General features: G+C 40.3%; 1 protein-coding gene across 2 annotated transcripts in view; it reads left to right on the forward strand.

Moving 5' to 3' along the window:
- Positions 1 to 19,435, forward strand: part of LOC137892356 (cdc42-interacting protein 4 homolog) — a 21,955-nt gene continuing 2,520 nt past the window's right edge. The window contains exons 1-14 of one of the 2 annotated variants that reach the window (XM_068737419.1): positions 1 to 383; positions 6,466 to 6,581; positions 6,689 to 6,742; positions 8,521 to 8,668; positions 8,794 to 8,856; positions 9,871 to 9,975; positions 10,294 to 10,422; positions 10,651 to 10,797; positions 11,624 to 11,785; positions 13,880 to 13,903; positions 16,174 to 16,283; positions 17,576 to 17,708; positions 17,820 to 17,887; positions 19,304 to 19,410. In XM_068737419.1, the coding sequence (XP_068593520.1) occupies positions 360 to 383; positions 6,466 to 6,581; positions 6,689 to 6,742; positions 8,521 to 8,668; positions 8,794 to 8,856; positions 9,871 to 9,975; positions 10,294 to 10,422; positions 10,651 to 10,797; positions 11,624 to 11,785; positions 13,880 to 13,903; positions 16,174 to 16,283; positions 17,576 to 17,708; positions 17,820 to 17,887; positions 19,304 to 19,410 (1,390 nt within the window). In that variant the 5' untranslated portion in view covers positions 1 to 359. The remainder of the gene's footprint in view (positions 384 to 6,465; positions 6,582 to 6,688; positions 6,743 to 8,520; positions 8,669 to 8,793; positions 8,857 to 9,870; positions 9,976 to 10,293; positions 10,423 to 10,650; positions 10,798 to 11,623; positions 11,786 to 13,879; positions 13,904 to 16,173; positions 16,284 to 17,575; positions 17,709 to 17,819; positions 17,888 to 19,303; positions 19,411 to 19,435) is intronic. The other variant, XM_068737420.1, reaches the window with a different exon arrangement.

A 19,435-nucleotide genomic window follows, 5' to 3' on the forward strand; every position in this document is an offset into this window, starting at 1 on the left:
CTCTCTCTCTCTCTGTCTCTCTCTCTCGCTCTCTTTCTCTCTCTCTCTCCGGGACCCAAACTTGTTTCAGGAAAAAGCGCCTGAACATATTTTTTTCTCTCTCGCTGCGCTGGAAGAAACAGGACGGCCGTGTCCTCCGTGCCAAGGAGAAGGCGTAGACTTCCTCCAAACATTTCCTCCGCCATCTCCTGCTTTCGAGACTCAAAAACTTTTGTGGACTCTTTGTAACGAGAGCAGTTTTTGTGTATCTGTTTTTGTTTCTCCTTCACCACCATCACCACCACCACCTGGGTGTTTCTTTCTCTGAGAAGGATTCCTGCGTGTGTGTGTGTGTGTGTGTGTGTGTTTTTTTCGCAGACATGGACTGGGGGACGGATCTTTGGGTAAGTTGACAGCTGACACGAGAAGAGTCCTCTGGGATGAGTGGTAGGAATAAACCCGTGAACGTCTCGTGAGAGTAGTCCCGCTGTTGTTTTTGTCGACATGTTATGTACACGGGACGGTTGTTTCTCCCCCCCTCCCGTAGGCCCGGGTTAAGTAGTCTTGAGACGGCAGCAGCAGGAGTCTGTAAAGCCTGCAGCCTGGAAGATTTCGCAACTCCTGCCGCCTGCATACCTTCTCCTGAGCGGAGGGCGCTTTATTACTCTGTCTGCCCACCTTATCTACACACTGTAGGCTGAAGGTGTACTCCAACACCTTTCCTCTCTCCCTCACTCCTCCTCCTCCTCCATGCACGAACTTCGGAGCTTTGCTCAGGAAGTGCTGTGAAGGCTGTGGCCGGTTGTCTGGTCAGTGTCTCCCTCAGCTGTGAATCACGGTGACAGTCCGTCAGGCTCGGACAAACCCCGACCACCAAGTGCCCCTCATGGGGAGCATCAGAGTACTAAGGACTGAACTGGTGTGGCCACATGTTCCAGGGCTGCAATTAACAATTATTAACGTTTTGATTAGTTTGCTGGTTAATCAGTCATTAGTTTGCTCTATAAAACAAAAAAGTCAGGAGTGAGTATAGAATGATAACAGTGTGTCTTCAGATTGCTTGTTTTGTCCAACCAGTAGTCCAGAACCCCAAAGACATCCTGTTTACTGCCCCACACCTCACAGAGAGGCAGGAAATCCTCACATTTGAGAAGCTGAAACTAGAGAGTGTTTGGCTTTTCTTTTTTTTTCTTTTTTTTGCTCCATAAAAAAAGGTTAATCAATCATGAAAAATAGTTCCTGATTCGTTGTCCCATGGAGATTGGTTTGTCACTTCAGCTCTACGCTGACCACAGACAGACAGATGTGGAACGATGACCTCAAGGAAATACTGCGTGTTCTGTACAGACTGTGTCTTGGCTGAAACAAGACGTCCCGACTGTTCGTCATAGTTGGTTTAATAGCTGGCGGTTCAAAGCAAAGCAGCTAATTTGCCATAAATCCTGCAGTGATTGTGTTCGGAGAGACTTGAGTTCATGCCTGTGAGGATTATTCCACGGTCACAGGCATGACTGGGTGAGGCTCTTTGTGGATAAACAGTTGAAGTTCAAAATCGTTCAGCTGCTGCTGCTGCTTGTGTTCTGACAAACGGTGGACTTTAGGAGGAGACAACTAAAAAAAAACACATCAGAGCTGAGACGATTAATCGATTGGTCAGTCGTCTGAAAAGAAATCGCAAACTATTATTTTCTTTATCTCCGTATCGTTTTTCTTCATGAATTGGTCTGTAACATGTGAGAAAGCCCAAAGTGATGTCTTCATATCACTGGTATTATCCGACCAACAGCCCAAAACCTGAAGATAATCAGCTCCCATCACATCGGACAAAGAAAAGCAGCTGGAACTCACATCTGTTAGACTGGAGCAGGTGACTTTTTGGTCATCTTTGTGGAAATGTCAAACACGTTCAAGCTCAAAGGTGCTGCTTTTTTTTGTCCTTATAATAATAATAAAGTGAATCTCTTTGGGTTGAGGGCCGCTGGTCAGACTAAACAAACGATATGAAGACGTCACCCCCGGGCTTTAGGAAATTGTGATTCGCACTTTTAACAATTTTCTGACATTTATAGACGGAATGAGGTTTTGATTTGTGGAGAAAATAATCTGCACATGAATCAGTCGTGAGGATTATTGTTAGTTGCAGCCTATTCGTCACTGGACGTTCCTAAAAAGAACAAACATTTTACATTCCTATCCGCTGTCACCTCATGTACTCACACACGGATGAGCTGACATTATGAAAGTGATACATGTCCTCCATTTAATCCCAGTTAAATATCGCAGTTTTGTAGCTTGAAGTTGGGAAAATCACCGCATGCCGCACTGTTTGACCGAATCAGCTGGTTTCTCATCAATGAGGCCAACGATGTCATATTTAGACTAAGTGAAAGACACGTTTCCCCCAAATTCTGCCTGACATATTTGGTGTCTTTGGAAACTTTGGGACGTCCAGTTTGGTGGGTTTGAACGCTGTTTGAACGCTGTTTGAACGCTGTTTGAACGCTGTTTGAACGCTGTCTGAACGCTGTCTGAACGCCGTCTGAACGCCGTCTGAAGGCCGTCTGAAGGCCGTCTGAACGCCGTCTGAACGCCGTTTGAACGCCGTTTGAACGCTGTTTGAATGTTGTCTGAACGCTGTTTGAACGCCGTCTGAACGCCGTTTGAACGCCGTTTGAACGCTGTCTGAACGCTGTTTGAACACTGTCTGAACGCTGTTTGAACGCTGTTTGAACGCTGTCTGAACGCTGTTTGAACGCCGTTTGAACGCTGTTTGAATGTTGTCTGAACGCTGTTTGAACGCCGTCTGAACGCCGTTTGAACGCCGTTTGAACGCTGTTTGAACGCTGTTTGAACGCTGTCTGAACGCTGTTTGAACGCTGTTTGAACGCTGTCTGAACGCCGTTTGAACGCCGTTTGAACGCTGTTTGAATGTTGTCTGAACGCTGTTTGAACGCCGTCTGAACGCCGTTTGAACGCCGTTTGAACGCTGTCTGAACGCTGTTTGAACACTGTCTGAACGCTGTTTGAACGCTGTTTGAACGCTGTTTGAACGCTGTCTGAACGCTGTTTGAACGCCGTTTGAACGCTGTTTGAATGTTGTCTGAACGCTGTTTGAACGCTGTTAAATGCTGTTTGAACGCCGTTTGAACGCTGTCTGAACGCTGTTTGAATGCTGTTTGAACGCTGTTTGGCTGATTGATTTATCTTCATACTGTAAAATCTGTACAGTAATGAAGTCGGCTGCACCAGATTCTTGTAAGTTGAAACGTAGCCGAGTGATTTCTGGCAGAGTGGTGGAAGATAGATAGATAGATGTACTTAGACATTCTACTTAGGTAAAAGTACAACAGTGTTGAGTGAAACACCTGCGTTTCAAATGGTATTTAAAGGAACAGTATGTAGCATTTAGAGGGATCTCTTGGCATATGAATATAGTATTATTAAGTATGTTTTCTTTAGTGTTAAATCGCCAGAAAATAAGAATCGCTGCGTTTTCCTTCGCTTAGATTGAGCCGACAAATCCTACACACTGCACCTTTAAGTAAAAGTACAAAAGTATGAGCATCGAAGTATACTTAAAGTAAAGTGCCCATTATTAGAATATTATTATTATTATTATTATTATTGTGTCATTGGGTTATAATTGCATTAATTTAAAGGAGACACTCATTTGAATTACTTAATATACTGCTGGGTAGCTCATAACTTTCAATAGTCTTTTATGAATGAATCACATTTTGTTTATTTTATTTTGAATCTGAATCTACGTAACTAGTAACTTAAGTCATCTATTATTTGTAGTGGAGTAAAAAGTACTGCATTTCCCTCCGAAATGGAAAGTTTCAAGAACCTCAAACTTGTACCGAAGTACAATACTTGACTAAATGTACTTTAGAATACACCTCACTGCTAAAAAAAGAATGCAATATACCTCAAAGTAACAAAAAGTTGCACATTTTGCTAAACGTTATAGTTTTAGACTTATAACTGTAATTTAAATTGGGTGAACTAGTTCCAACATAGAGAGTAGTTGTTTAGTTTATTTATGTGATTAGTTGCTCTGTTTACACATCACTAAATTCTTCACCAGCTAAAACGTTTAAGTCCTGATGGTGTCAACAGATTTAGTAAATCACTTGATACTAACTTAATAAGGATTAGCTGGTGCAACCAGTTTCGTAGCTTTCGTTGGGATCGAGGTGAGCTAAAACGTGAGCTCAGAGCAGAGAGGAAACATGCTGCCGGGAGTCGTCACGGTGAGGGGCGGGACTAGTCTGACTGGTTCCAGGGTTTGCAGAGGCCCCGGGGACGGTCAGTCACAGGGCGGCGGTTCGCTCTGAGCTAATGATTATCTCATTCCTGTCTCACTATCAGTATTTCCTCCTCTCGCACAAAAAAACCCCCAAAACATGCAGCTGTGTTGCAGTGAAGCAATGGGGCGCAACGACGCAAAGTGACAAATGCAGGCAGGAGTATGTCTCCAAAGCTCCATAATGTCTTCATCGCAGTTTGTTTCTCGTCCATCTGACTCTCCTCCATCTCTCTCCTTCCTGGTACAAAATGTCTGTTTCACTCCATCGTCCTCTTTTTGTTTTCTAATCCTGTTCCTTCCTCCGCCCCAGCCCCTCTCGTATCCAGGACATTAACTGTGTTACCATGGTCTCCATTTAGCTTCCCCCTCCTCTGAGGACTCAGTATCTGTGTCTCTGGCTCCAGAAGACCCTGCAGCCTCTACACACACACACACACACACACACACACACACACACACACACACACACACACACACACACACACACACACACACAAGAACAATGGCAAGGTGGAGTCTTTCTTTGTGCTCTTTGTCACATTCACATTCAGTGAGTCCTTTACTGTATGTCAAGACTCTGTAGGCCAGTGGGGACAGAGAGGACAAATGTTACCTGTCTGACAGGTTTGTGTGTGTGTGTGTGTGTGTGTGTGTGTGTCTGAGTTTGTGTTTTAAAGCCATGGATGTATGTCAAGAATGAGACAGGAATGCTAAAAGGATAGTTTGCTTTTATGCTCTACACCTTTGTATTTGTGTGTGTGTGAGAGAAATTGAAAGAAGGGTGGATACTTTGTGTGTGTGTGTGTGTGTGTGTGTGTGTGTGTGTGTGTGTGTGTGTGTGTGTGTGTGTGTGTGTGTGTGTGTGTGTGTGTGTGTGTGTGTGTGTGTGTATAGAGAGTTATTCTTAGACTTCCAGTTTCCGTTTGTGTCAGATCCACAGTCTCATGAAATGTGGTTGGAGCTGAGACGCTTAGTTGATTGACTATTGTAAAGTTATTCCGCGTCTATTTTAATAATGAATTAATTGTTTATAAATGTCAAAATCTCACTGGTTCCTGCTTCACTAATGTGAATATTTTCTGGTTTTCTTGCTCGTGACGTGAACTTGAAAATAATGGTTAATCGTAGCCCTAACTCCACTACAGGGCTGTTCTCAGCGTCTGCAGATGTCAGATTTTTAAAACGTTCGTTCACTTTGTCAGACACAAAGTGGGCGGGGCTTTAACAAATATAACTATTACAGTAGAGCTAAAATGATCGGTCGATTAACCAATTAGTCAGCAACCAATTTAAACTTACTTAGAAAAACCACCTTCCACTAAAGAACACATAGTACAACAAAAAACATAAAAAACACAAAAGGCCATAAACATAAACTTTTTGAACAATGGACCAGTTGCACCTGTTACATAAAATAAAGTTAAATAAAGTCACTATATTTAATATTTTCAGATAAAGATGAGTGATTCATCTGCAGAATCTGTCTTGATTAATCGTTTGGTCAATAAAATATCATAAAATAGTGGAAAATTGTCCGAAATCCAAAATATTCAGCTTAGTTTTACATGAGACAAAGAAAAGCAACAACAAAAATACAATTTCAGAAGCTATAGAACCAGGCAATGCTCGGCAGTTTTTAAACGTTATTTAAATGCTCAATAAAAACATTTGTAGATTAGGTTTCTGTCAAGCGACAAAACAATTAACAGTTTGTAGTCCATGACCCGCTGACATTTATGGACTCTTGTTATGTTCCCTTTGTTGCTCTGAGGCTTAAACTACAGCTGGCTTCACTTCTTGTTTTCGAGCGCTTTTTTGCTTTCAGTCTGGTCCTCAGTAGGTGAAACGCATGACAACTTAAACTTCAGTCTTGTGACTGACTCGGACAATCTAGAAAGTTTCACTTTTTGACCTTTTTAAAAAGATTAAAAAAAACTACACAAAACTCTTAAATTTGTACTGTGCACAAAAAGTCCTACACTGATGTCATCACCCTCAGGTTTATCTTCAGTTCAAATCCAACACAAAGCCAAAACAATGACAAATATGCCGCTATCCAAAAAGCTTTTTGACTGCACTGTGTCAGCAGCGTTTCTGTGTGTGTGTGTGTGTGTGTGTGTGTGTGTGTATACATGTATGAAAACATGTGTTGCTCTGTGCTGTTCTTCTTCTAGGACCAGTATGATCACATCGACAAGCACACGCAGTCAGGCCTCGACCTGGTGGATCGCTACATAAAGTTTGTGAAGGAACGGACGGAAATAGAGCAGAGCTACGCCAAACAACTCAGGTGTGCCTTTTTGAGCTTGTTTCTGAATGTTTATTTATATTTGCATACATTTTCTTAAATGTGTGTGTAATAGACAGTCACACTGCTTCTTTTACACTTCCTAACAGGAGTCTATCAAAGAAATATGCCAAACGAGGGAGCAAAGAAGAGCAAGACTGCAAGTGAGAGAAAAATAAAATGTCCATTGTTTTTGTCCTTGTTTTGCATATATACAAATATTTTCAATTTACTGTTCACTAAACCGCCTTACTGTTGGCCTGTCAAGCTTTATAATCTCGCACCACACATATGCAGTAGTAATGATAACAGTGGCAGATTTATTACAGCCAGAAGTAAACATAAGCAGGCTTCTCATTTCTAGCCGACTTCTGTGGATTTTGTCAGCTGAAATGACAATTGTAGCTAGCTAGCATAAGGTAATATTAACCAGCATTGATATTCCAGTAAAAGCATCTTAACATTAAATATGCACATGATGGCTAACGTTACATGATATAATGCTAAAATACTAGCTACATGAAGCTACATATCCCAGACAAAAACATAAAAATATCAGCATCCTAACCAGCTGAAGCTTAAAGAAGACTAGTTAGTTTAATTATTATTATTGTGCAGTATTGGAAGTAAAAGTTGAATCTGTTGGTTCTGACAGTTGGGGTTCTTGCTGTGGTAAAACAATGTTGGATAACAAGCAACACAGTGTTCTATTTATGCTTTAACTTTCTTATTTTCAAAGAGTATGCTTTACTTATAAATGAGAATCGACTCTTAGAAATAAAATAAAAAAATCTCAACATTGTGTTCGCCTGTAACAATTCTGTAACGCCGTTCTTAACGGCTTCCCCTGAACGCAACACGCATAAAACACTTTATGTGTTTGCGTTTTAAGCTAGGCTAAAAGCGAGCGGAGTTCTGGTGAAGGTGGCTGAACTTGAGCAACCGAATATGGTCACAATCCAACCGGCACCGCATGGAAGCATTTGGTTCTTCTTACGCCAAATTTGGAAAGGGCGAATCACAAAGTGTATCACAAAGTGTATCACCACTTTTATATCCTCAGTCATTGAGAAACAGGGCTTTAGCGCTATGTTACACACTTTGGATACTTACACTTCACGATGAAGCTAAAGCTAAAGTCATGGCATCACTGAGGAAAGCGGGCAGGATAGAAGGATAGACCACAACCGCACACTTTATCACTGTATTTTATTGTTTTACCACATGTTCCAGAGAAAGCGTTATTTTTGTATGAGATTAATCAGTTAAAATTATTTTTTATGGATCCTTTTATTTTTTGAAAATAGTGGATAGTAAGTATGGAAATCAAAAGTTTTGATGCATCAAGATGAATTGATAATCGTTTTATAATCGCATCAAAGTCGTTCAGGCAAACAATGTTAGCTCTGTACTCACTGTTGCAGTAGTTTGCGCTGTTAGCTTCGTTAGCACCGTTGGCTGTGAGCTGCCGGCTCAGGCGTCGCCATGTTGAGAGCCGTGAAGAGGCAATTAAAATGCATTTAGCAGCTTTAAACTAAACTCTGATATAGTAGCACCGTGTCCTCCACGGGGTGGATGTTCCTGTGTTGAAAATATATTTTTCTAAAGAAGTTTTAACCTCACAAAATAATGTAGTTATCTTGAAAATATCGCTCGGTTTCTACTGTTGTTAGTAAGCTAGTTAGCCGGACATGCCACCAACGCAGATAAACACAGAGTTTAATCCATTCCTTTCACTTTTGTGTTTTATACATACATTAGTATCACACACTTATTAGCGCACTGTGCACATCACATTGACATATAGAAAAATCCAGTAAAAAGCCTGTAGTCCTTAGTCACGGTTGCTAAGCTATGATTGAATTTGGGTTTATCATTCAGTTAAATGTTGTTTAAACCCAGCTGTGATGATTTTCCAAATTGTCTCTCCCTCCTGCTGCAGATTCAGCAATCACGCATCACTCCAAGACATCCTGAACGAGCTGAACGATTACGCCGGCCAACGGGAGCTCATCGCTGAGAACATGATGACTGGCATCTGTGTGGAACTCACCAAGTACATTCAGGACCTGAAGCTGGAACGCAAAACAGTGAGAGCGGGAGAAAAAATAACACGAGGAAGGGAGGGAACAGGAAAGATTTGGCAGATTAACGTGGAACGCTGTGTCATCGTCTTAAACTGCAGCACATTAACTGAAACCTCTTTGTTCCGCAGCACCTATCTGATGCCAAGAAGGCCCAGCAGGTTTTAGAGAGCAGCTTTAAACAACTAGAAAGTGTGAGTCACTTGTTGTTGTTGTTTACAGATGTCTAGTTTGGATCACATGATTGTCATTTAAAGAATTTGTTTGCCTGAATTGGGAGAAAAAAATCTCACTTGCCTCTAGTGGTATCTTCATGCAGATGGTTTTTGTGGCTTTATTTTACAGGTCCGTTGTTTCATTTCTTAAAAGTTTCCTTGGAGAAGCTGTTTAATCACGTACTAATCATTATTATAGAGGAAGCTCATACAAAGCTCTTTGTTTTGTTGAGTTCAAAATCAGTTTTCTTCATCTTTAATTTAGTCTTGGAGACTTTATTCTTTATATATGATGAATTGTATGTTCGCCTGCAACAAATTGGATATTTCAGCAGAGCTGGTTTGCCAGTATTTGGAATTAATTAATTGGAGTGTGAGTGTTGGAATTGTGTCTCTATATAACTCTATATAAGTTGGAACCAATTTATAGTACTTTGTTCTTTCCAAGAAAACTTCGTAAAATAGTGTTACCATTTTATGTTTTTGTTTCGTCAGGTTTAGAAATATATGTCACCTCCTCTTTCCAAGGAAATTAATAGTTTTAAAGAAAACAGCAACAACTTCTTGGGAAGAAAGAAGTTCTGGTTAAAGTGGTTCACAGCGAGGTCTGTTGCCACTGAATATGAAGTGTAATTCTGGTACCATTTTCTTGTTTACAAGTTTTTACAAAAAAAAATGTTGGGCAAATTCATCATTTAATGATGTTTTATAAATCAGTTATAAGCCATGACTACGAATAACTTTGGGTTTTCCAGAAAGTTACAAACAAAACAAAACCTCTGTGTTAAGCTATCTGTGTTACAGTCAGTTAGCTACTACTTTTTTGTACCTCTAGTGGGACTGAATACCCTGACTGGATTGTTAATGCTACCGAATTCTATTCTATTCATTTAAGTTTGTTAAAGTGTGTGTGTGTGTGTGTGTGTGTGTGTGTGTGTGTGTGTGTGTGTGTGTGTGTGTGTGTGTGTGTGTGTACTCTATACATGCCTGCAGACTAAGAAGCGCTATGCCAAGGAATGGGCAGAGTCTGAAAAAGCCACACAACAAGCAGAGAAAATAGAGAGTGACGTCAATGCCACCAGACTCGATGTCGATAAGGTAAACACACACACACACACACACACACACACACACAGGTTAGCGTCAACTGCTGAGCAGCACTGATATACATTTTTTTTCATGTTTGGTTTTCATAATATTTTCAGTCCAAAAAAAAGGAAGAAAATCCTTGAGCTTTTCTTGTCTTTCTCCCTCCGTGGCCTCTCTTCCTCCTTGTCTCCCTCTGCTTCCTCCGTCTCTCCCACATTTCTCCCACTTTGCATTTTGTTTTTGCATCTTTTTCTCCCTCTCTCCCTGCATCCTTTCATGTTCCCCTCCCTTTCTCCTCCCTGGCTCCACCTATCTCTCGCTCCGAAGGCCAAACAACATGCCCACGCCCGCACACACACAGCGGAGGAGTGCAGGAACGACTATGCAGCACAGCTCCAGAAATACAACAAGGAACAAAGATTCTACTACTACTCGGAGATACCGCAGATCTTCAACGTGAGACAAAGACACACGTAAACACACACACACACACACACACACACACACACACACATTCCCAAAGCAGTACAAGCTGGGCAGAGCTCACACACCTGCTTAAATTATGTAATAACCAAACACACCCTTTCAAAAATGTAATCATCTTCTCCCGTGTGTTCGTATAAATGGGAATGTGCAACTATATGATATTTAAGGAGGCTGTTGTGTTGTTTGTGTGTCGAGCAGAAGATGCAGGACATGGATGAGCGGAGGATTCGGAGTCTGGCGGCGGGCTACTGCCAGTTTTCAGAAATCGAGAAGAAGGTGCTGCCCATCATCGCCAAGTGTTTAGAAGGGATTTCTTCAGCAGGGGGGAGAATTAATGAGAAACAGGTAAATGTTAGATGCTTATTAGAATATACATGTGTCTGTCATTTTGTTGTGTTCTGTTTCGCCCACATGATTAAAATAAATGGACTGTGAATTGTCTCTGTCTCTAAGACACCTCTGATCTTATTGTTGTGAAACTTACAGAGATGGTGTTTCATCTTCTGGTGTTTTAAAGGAAATAGTTTTAGCCATTTTGGATAATTTATTTATTTGCTTTCTTGCTGAATAAGAGGATTTATATCGCTGTCATATATGCCGGTTAAATGTGAAGCTGCAAGCACCCGCCAGTTAGCTTAGCTTAGCACAGTGACTGGAAGCAAGGGGAAACGGCTAGCCTGGCTCTGTCCAAAGGTAATAACCAGCCCTCTAAAGCTCCCTAATTAACACGGCGTGACTTCCTAAAGTTTTGTCTTCACAAGGCTGGCAACCAGCGGAGACTCCAGGAAGTCACTAGGAAATAGTCCAGCACATAACCCCTGATGTTGTGCCTTGAACCGAGCCATGCTTGCAGTTTCCCCCCTGCTTCTAGTCTTTATGCTAAGCTAAGATAATCAGCTGCTGGTTGTAGCTTCAGTTTTGCTGTTATACATATATTTTTGGGATCAATGTTCTCAACTAACCATCGACAGCAAAAAGCCAATAAGTGAATTCTTGTAAACAAACAAAAGTTATGTTTACAGTCAGTGTGATTAACCAAGATGTAGCTATTGTTGACACGGTGTCTCAGAGGTGTTGATTCATCCCTACGGTAACATTTAAGAGCTCACAAAGTTTAAGTGATTACGTGTTGAATCAATATTGTTACCAGTGTCTGTTTGTCTCCCTGCAGGACTCGATACTGTTCATAGAGCAGCACAAGTCTGGTTTTGAGCGGCCTGCAGACTTAGAGTTTGAAGACTACACCCAAGGAATCAAACCAGCAACCTCCGACTCCAGCCTCAACCCCCCCAAAGTGCGCGCCAAGCTCTGGCCTTTCAGCAAGAAGCACAAGGTGAGTTTGCAGTCTGTTAACATGAGATTTGCTTCTCATAGATTTTACATAAACATCACATCGACAACCGGAAAATCCTCCCTGTCCTCTTCTTCAAAAAGTAATCCGGACAAACGAGTTATCGGACTAAAATGATCATGTCTAGTCCACATAACGTAACTTAAACACAGTTAACAGGCTGGTTTATCGGTCTTTCTTAAAACACCACATGCTCCTATTTCTGGAAACAGTAATGAGCACTCATATAATTGAGTGACGATCAGAGAGCGCTTCACAGTTTAATTTGAAGCCTCAAACATGTTCTTATTATGAAAATAAACCCTGCAAAAATCTGTCCCAGAGCAAGTTAAATATACTCCATAACCAGAGATACAAATTATGTTGATTTTATGGTTTTCAGTCATCAATCTGATTTAAATAATTTAGGAACCCACTCCAATTAAAAGTGGATTAATTGATTTGCAAGATGCAAATGCGTTTAATGCATTTTAGTTTTTAAAGCGCCACACTCAATAGATGCTCCCAAAAAACGATTTATTTTGGACAGAAGTGCAGCAGTGTTTGATTACATCCCGTTAGCTTCTGGATTTGTTGTATTCCGCTTTGGAGCTTTGATTGACAAGTTTATATCAAACCATGTTAAAGGGCAACAAAGTGTTAGTCCATCTCTCAATACTTTCAGACATTCAAACTATAGAGTGAAGTTCATCTTGAAAAAATGTGTCACACACACATATATATAGTTTCATTTTTAAAGAAAGGCAAAATCATTTCTTAAAACAGCTGCATGGGCGCTGTAGCTTTTAGCAAACGTTACTCAAAAAAGGGGAAATGGTGCATCTGTTAGGAACTATTTTCAGAAGTGATTTCATTTTTATGGCAGTTCAGGACAGTTTATTTGGGACAGATTAAAAATAGTTTACAGTAACCCATTTAAAAAAAAAAAGAAAAAAGAAACATGTCACCCAGTCGCCTACAGCAGTGTGGCTCACTGATGTGACGGAGCAAGAAGCTACAGTATATGATGCTTTGTTAGTTTTTTTTTACTAAAAAAAACTAACAAAGTTAGGATCACTTCATGGTTGGCTTTGGTCTCTTAATGGGATTTATTGACGTAAGAAAAATAAACACCAGCAGTCTCATCCTATAATAACCAACATGTTTTCATTTCAAATAACGATCGCATGAGTGTTTCTCAATACGCAACTAAGAAAAGGTGTAATGTTACAGCTAACCGTGGATAAACCTGTTCCTTTACAGGTTTGACAACTTGTTGCCGACACATTTAAGACAGATTTTAAAGAGCTTAAAAACCAACAGTCAAATCCACGCAAACATCGGGGCCCAGCTCTCTTCTTATCCTCCTCCTGTTGACTATTGTAGAAGTGCAAAATGACGCTGCTTGCATGGTCTCATAACAATGCACTAAAACAAACGCACACACACACACACACACACACACACACACACACACACACACGAAACTCAACACACATTCCATTCATGTCTTAACCCACCACCCTGCTGCCCTCAGGGGCCAATTCTAATTCCAGTCTGCTGCACAGACTTGCCCCATAACATCCTTCGCTCTGTCTTTAACTCTTTAACCCGTTTTATTACAATCTCTGCATCTGTTTGACTCTCTTTCCTTCTTCTCGTCTTTTCCCGTCTTCACCGTTGTCATTTTTCCCCTCCTTTGCTCCTTTTCCCTTGATCCCTTGTCCTTTTTTTTCTCCCCCTTCTTCAGTATGGCCCTCCATCTTTCTCTCCCCCGTCCCCTTTCCCACCGGGAAGCCACCCCCTCTCCCTCCCCCTCTCCAAGCTGCAGCACTCCCCTCTCTCTCTCTGCCTCAGAGAGTTTAATCGCTCTGTCAAACCCAGGATTTCCACCTTAAAGATATTACACAAACGGCACTCGGTGAGTGACGACATCTGCTCAGGTCCCCCCCCCCCCCCCCCCCCCGCTCATGTATTTGTCTCATTGATGCTGAATAATCCGTACAGATACCATGCTTGTTACTGTGAAAGTGTTTCCCATGTGGAGAGTTATTTATACATGCATCTCATTCTGAATGTCCGTCTCTCTCTGTCTAGATAGTGCAAGCTGAAAAGCACATGGTAACATTCATTAACATTACATAGAGGGAAGACTGAGAAGGTGCTATAATAAAAGTGTACTGGTGCTGGATTCTTTTCAAGGGGAAGTGCTATTTAAGGTGTAACTCTGGATCGTGCTGCACTGCCATCTGCAGGTAAAAATGTGTCGAGGCCCGGTCACACCGAAAAGCAACGAACTGGAGTTCATCCACGCGTCTTTGAGAAAGTGCTAGAAGCTACTTGCATCGCAGGGCTAGTTGCCGAACCAGCACGTAACACGTTAGCCTGCCATGTATTCTTTTTTTATTTTCTCTGCCCCGTGGCATTTTGTTCGCAGGATTGTACGTTTCATTCGGTAATTGGAGAGGAAATAAAAAGCCACGCTAGCTAGTCAGCTTAGTCAGGCCCCAGTTTGTGTCTCTATTGCTCTTTCCAAGCATCCAATTTTATAAAAAAAAAAAAAAAATAATAATTACCTAGGGATCTTGTAAAAATGCAGGATCAGCTAACTTCCAGAATCCTCAAAAGACTCTTCTAACCCTCAGGATGAAAAAATACTCCATCCACTGCATGATAAAATATGATTTCCCAAGTTCAAGTCAATGTATTCATATTGCCCAATATCACTAATCACTAATTTGCCTCGAGGGGCTTTACAGTCTGCACATAACACCCTCTGTCTGAAAGAAATTCCCCCAAAATCCCTTTAATTCCTAATCCAGTTACCTACAAATGACATGTCAACTTTTTTTTTTTAAGATTCTGGAAATACTGTCCGAGCAGAAGTACGCCTTTTAACGAGTTTATAGTTTTTTCCAAGATTAGTAGGATAATTATAATTAATAATAATTTTTTTTTTTTTGTGAAGTAGGATCATCAGCGCTGCAACTAAAACATGAGAGACACAAATTGGGTTTAGGTTTTCCGTCACTAAAACGACTGTACGGTCACAGAGTTTATTCTAAAGACATATTTGTACCATCGACTTCTGTCTTATGACTAAAAAAACATTTGTCTTTTGTGGAGCAGTTTAGATTCTGCTAGAGCCGGTTAAATATATGGAGCAAGACAGCGAACAAGCTACAATAGCTTCCTCCATGTTGGACTCTCCTGCTCTCCGTTCCCCTTTAAAAGTCAGCACTGTGAAGACAGATGGCTGTTGATCAACGGTGCAAATACCACAAAAATGTAGCTAATTCCGACGCAACATTTTTCAGTTTTGAAATGCAGGTGTGACCGGGTTTCAGGTGACCTCGCCTGTCATCCCAGCTGGGTGTGTGTGTGTGTGTGTGTGTGTCAGGTGTGGTCTACTGTACTTGTGAGCACAACCAGCTGTTACGCTGCCCAGCTTGATGAATGGGCATGTATGTAGTCACCTAGTTGGCAGTGCAAGCAGGATTCCTTGGTGCAGGTACTTTTTCATTTACTAAATGAAATACTATTTCTCTCATGGCACAGGGAACTACATCTCTATTCAGGGAACATCGTTCACTTTCTCTCTAAACTAGATCACCAAGTCTTTATTCTGTGATGCCAAACTGATAAATAACTTTAAATTCTTTCTGTTGAGCAAAAAGGCAAGACTCTAATTTTATAAAAAGGAACATATGTTTTATTTAAGCTCAGTCAGAGCCATGACCATTCAAACTAAAAATATCTCCGTGTTATTATCGTGTCAGTACACTCAGATTACAAAAATATGCATATTTTGACTTGCCTCAAGTGGTAGTTTTGGTTTTAAGATGTCTGTCTTTTGAAAAGGAAAAGAATGTAAGTGAAATTTAGCATTTTAAAAAAAAGAAGGATAATCGCAACATTTCCTTTCAGAAATAGTGTTGTTGCTTCGTTGAATTAAGCAGAACTCTTGCTCTTACCTAAATGTACATTGGTATGGCATCACAGCAGAAAGACTCTTACCTGTTGTTCATTCAGTGTGCATCAGTCCAAAACACTGCACAGCTGACATTCAGTGGTATTCTCAGGGGATGTCATTTGGCTCTGAACAGTCTTTCTCCTCGCTCTCTCTGTCTGTGACTATGTGTGTTTTCCAATCATTTCATACCTTGAACAAGGTTTGTTTGCATGACACAGTTAGATGAAGTGTCTCTCTCTCTTGTTAGGCTTCTTGTTGGAAAGACAGATAGAAACAGGGAGGAGAGACATCTGGTGGTGATCATTGATAAGTTTGTCATATACATGATGCTCAGGATAATTACTGTAAGTGTGTGTGTGTGTGTGTGTGTGTGTGTGTGTGTGTGTGTGTGTGTGCGTGTGCGTGTGCGTGTGTGTAGCCGCCTGCTGCAGAAGATTTCTCTCACCTTCCTCCGGAGCAGAGGAAGAAGAAGCTTCATGCAAAGATTGACGACATCACCAAAGAGCTGCAGAAGACACAGGACCAAAGGTGACAGCGTCCCCCTCGCCCTCAGCATCAACAGGCATCCCCAAGGCCTGGAAACACAGACTTGTCATTTTTAAGCCTAACCCATAGGTTGGACCTCATGTGGTGGTATCCCTGTTTTTGGTCTGTCAGCAGCTATTTAAGTCAGTGTAGAGTTACTCTAAAAAGTACATAGTTTCATTTCAGTGCTTCAAAATAAGCATCAGGAGGTGGAGGTGTCAAAAAAACAACTTTTATCTCCTACTGCAAGCTTGAAACTACAGAAATATCTCCATCCTGTCTGAGAAGCTCTTCTCTTATATGTTTTAAATATCAGTGGATCTCCTGGTTAATTAGTTCAGCCTGAATTAATTGGAGAATCTTTGGCACCGCATCGGCGAGAGAACTTTTCTCTATGATGCTGAAAAAAGTTGAGTTAATATTTTAATTATTACTATATAGTTTAAAATTGAGCTGATCTGCTTCATCAGGACTTGGTGCTTTGATCAAATGTGACTGATAGGTGTCTGGTATTAACAGCAAACCTCTGTAATTAAAGAGCACAGATAAGAACACAGACGTCTCTCATGTGAAATAATGAGAGCAGAATTCTTTTTTTTTTTCTTTTTTTTTTTTTTTTCCCCCAAGGCTTCAAATGATACATTTCCACAATAGAAATACACGTTTTTAGCTTTATTGTGATATCTTCTATTTGATATCACAATAGATGCATGTACATTTTTACATACATTGTCAAGTAACTTCAACATTTGCCACAGTTACACACAAATGTTAGCTGGCCTCAAGAGTTGTTGTGTTTTTTATATATATATATATATATATATATATATATATATATATATATATATATATATATATATATATATATATATATATATACACTTATACTTTTTGGCTCCCGAAAAATTTGTTTAAATTAAAATGCCGCAGCATTCAGTGATGTTTTGTACAACAGTGTGCTCCTAGTTTGTTAAAGACTCTTTCTAGTTTCCACATGACAATACCGTAAAAAAAAATATTTTTCCAGTTAGGTGTAGACAATCTTGACTGGTCCACACAGCCCAGACCACAACCCCATCAAACACCTTTTGAAGGAACTGTAACTGCGAGCCAGCCATCACTGCCTGACCTCACTAATGTTGTATACAGTAGTACCACATGTTCCTTCAGCAAGTTTTCTAGCTTTTTAAAAACTTCTCTCCATCCCCCCCCCCCCCCCTGTCCCTATGTCTCTCCCGGAGAGAATATTTCCTTGATGAGTGCTCACATTTTTCTCTTCCTCTGTCTGACCCCAGTGAGGCGCTGGAGAAGATGAAGGGTGTGTACGAGCAGAATCCACAGATGGGAGACCCCTCCAGCCTGGAGCCTCAGATCTCAGAAACTTCCCAGAACATTGGCCGCCTGAGGGGGGAGCTCGCCAAATATGAGGTTATCACACAAACACACACAGAAACATGCCAATAATGTGTGCGTGGCAGATCAGGATAGGGAGTTAGTGCATTTGCGCAAGTCTTAACATCTATTGCTGGTTTATTACAGACGTGGCTGTCAGAGGCAGTGGGAGGAGAGGAATCTTCCAACTCCATCAACAATAATACTCAACATGGGTAAGACCTTTATTTCACAGAGTAGTTTGACATTTTGGTAAATTTGTTCATTTGCATTTGTTCAGCAAATAAGAAGCTACTGCCAGCAGCTGGTTAGATTAGCTAAGCACGGAGAGTAAAATCAAGGAAAAGCTCTATGGACCGCTACGAGAGAGGCAGAGCTAGCTGTACTGCTAGAGCTAATCTGTAAGCATGTCATCAAAAGTCATAGTATCATAGGTCAAATAAAGTTATAGTAAGTTATAATAAAGTCATAGTATCATAGGTCAAATAAAGTTATAGTAAGTTATAATAAAGTCATAGTATCATAGGTCAAATAAAGTTATAGTAAGTTATAATAGTCATAGTATCATAGGTCAAATAAAGTTATAGTAAGTTATAATAAAGTCATAGTATCATAGGTCAAATAAAGTTATAGTAAGTTATAATAAAGTCATAGGATAGTGTGTGTTGGAAAAAGTCATAATATAGTATGTCAAAAAGTTATAGTATGTTGGAATAAGTCATAGTATAGTATGCTATAAAAATGTAATAGAATAGTATGTCATAAAAAGGTCAAAGTATAATATGTCGAAAAAAAGTAATTGTATAGTATATCAAAAAAAGTCAGTGTTTCAGTGCATGGTATTGTAATATCTACAAAAGTGAGTATAGTTGTAAAAAAGTCACAGCATAGTATGTCAAATAAGACATTTAAGTATTTTGAAAAAATGTATTAAATAGTCACAGTATAGTATGTTGAAAGAAGTCATAGTACAGCATGCCAAAAATAATCTTAGTGTAGTATGGTGAAAAAAGTCTTCGTACAGTATTTTACAACCGGCTTTTAAAATCATAGTAAAATATGTTAAATTTATTATTATAAATTATATAAATGTCAAAGTATGTTGAAAAAAGTGATCGTAAAGTATGTCCAAAAAAGTCATAGTATAGCATAGTATGTCATAAAAAGTAAAAATCCAAAAAGAATCATAGACTGGCATTAATGCGTCTCTTCTTCATCATCCGAATTATTTCGACGGACGCTATGTTTGCATGATTGTTAATAATAGATATAATGCAATATTTGGAGGGAAACTGGCTGCTGCTACAAGTCATTCATTTTTATGAAAAATTAATTAATTGACGACTAGAGGTCAAAGAAAAAAAGAAATGCAGCAGGTTGATTTGAAGCTCCAGAGTTTAACGCATTTGTTTCGGGACAGTTGTGATATTTTCTTCTTCTAACAGTGCTAGAACAGAAGCTAACAAAGCTACAGAAAAATAGCTTAGTGACCCTTTTTAGCATGTCTCCTCGCCTTGCAGGACCTAGTTGCCTACAGAGAGTTTTGTCATCACCGCGAGGTTGCCAGATGTCAAACTATTTCTTTAAATTGTCGACGTGTCTTGATTCTTTTATTCTCTTGATATTTCCAGTGGCGTAGCAGCTGACCATTCTCAGAGCATCTACACGGAGTTCGACGACGAGTTCGAAGACGTAGAAACTCCTGTTGGCCATTGCACGGCTCTGTACACCTTTGAAGGTACGTCGTAATAATTCACACTCAA

This window comes from Cebidichthys violaceus, unplaced genomic scaffold, assembly GCF_023349555.1.
Source record: "Cebidichthys violaceus isolate CVI_PGR_0920_01 unplaced genomic scaffold, fCebVio1.0.p SCAF_79, whole genome shotgun sequence".
Classification (NCBI taxonomy): Eukaryota; Metazoa; Chordata; class Actinopteri; order Perciformes; family Stichaeidae; genus Cebidichthys; species Cebidichthys violaceus.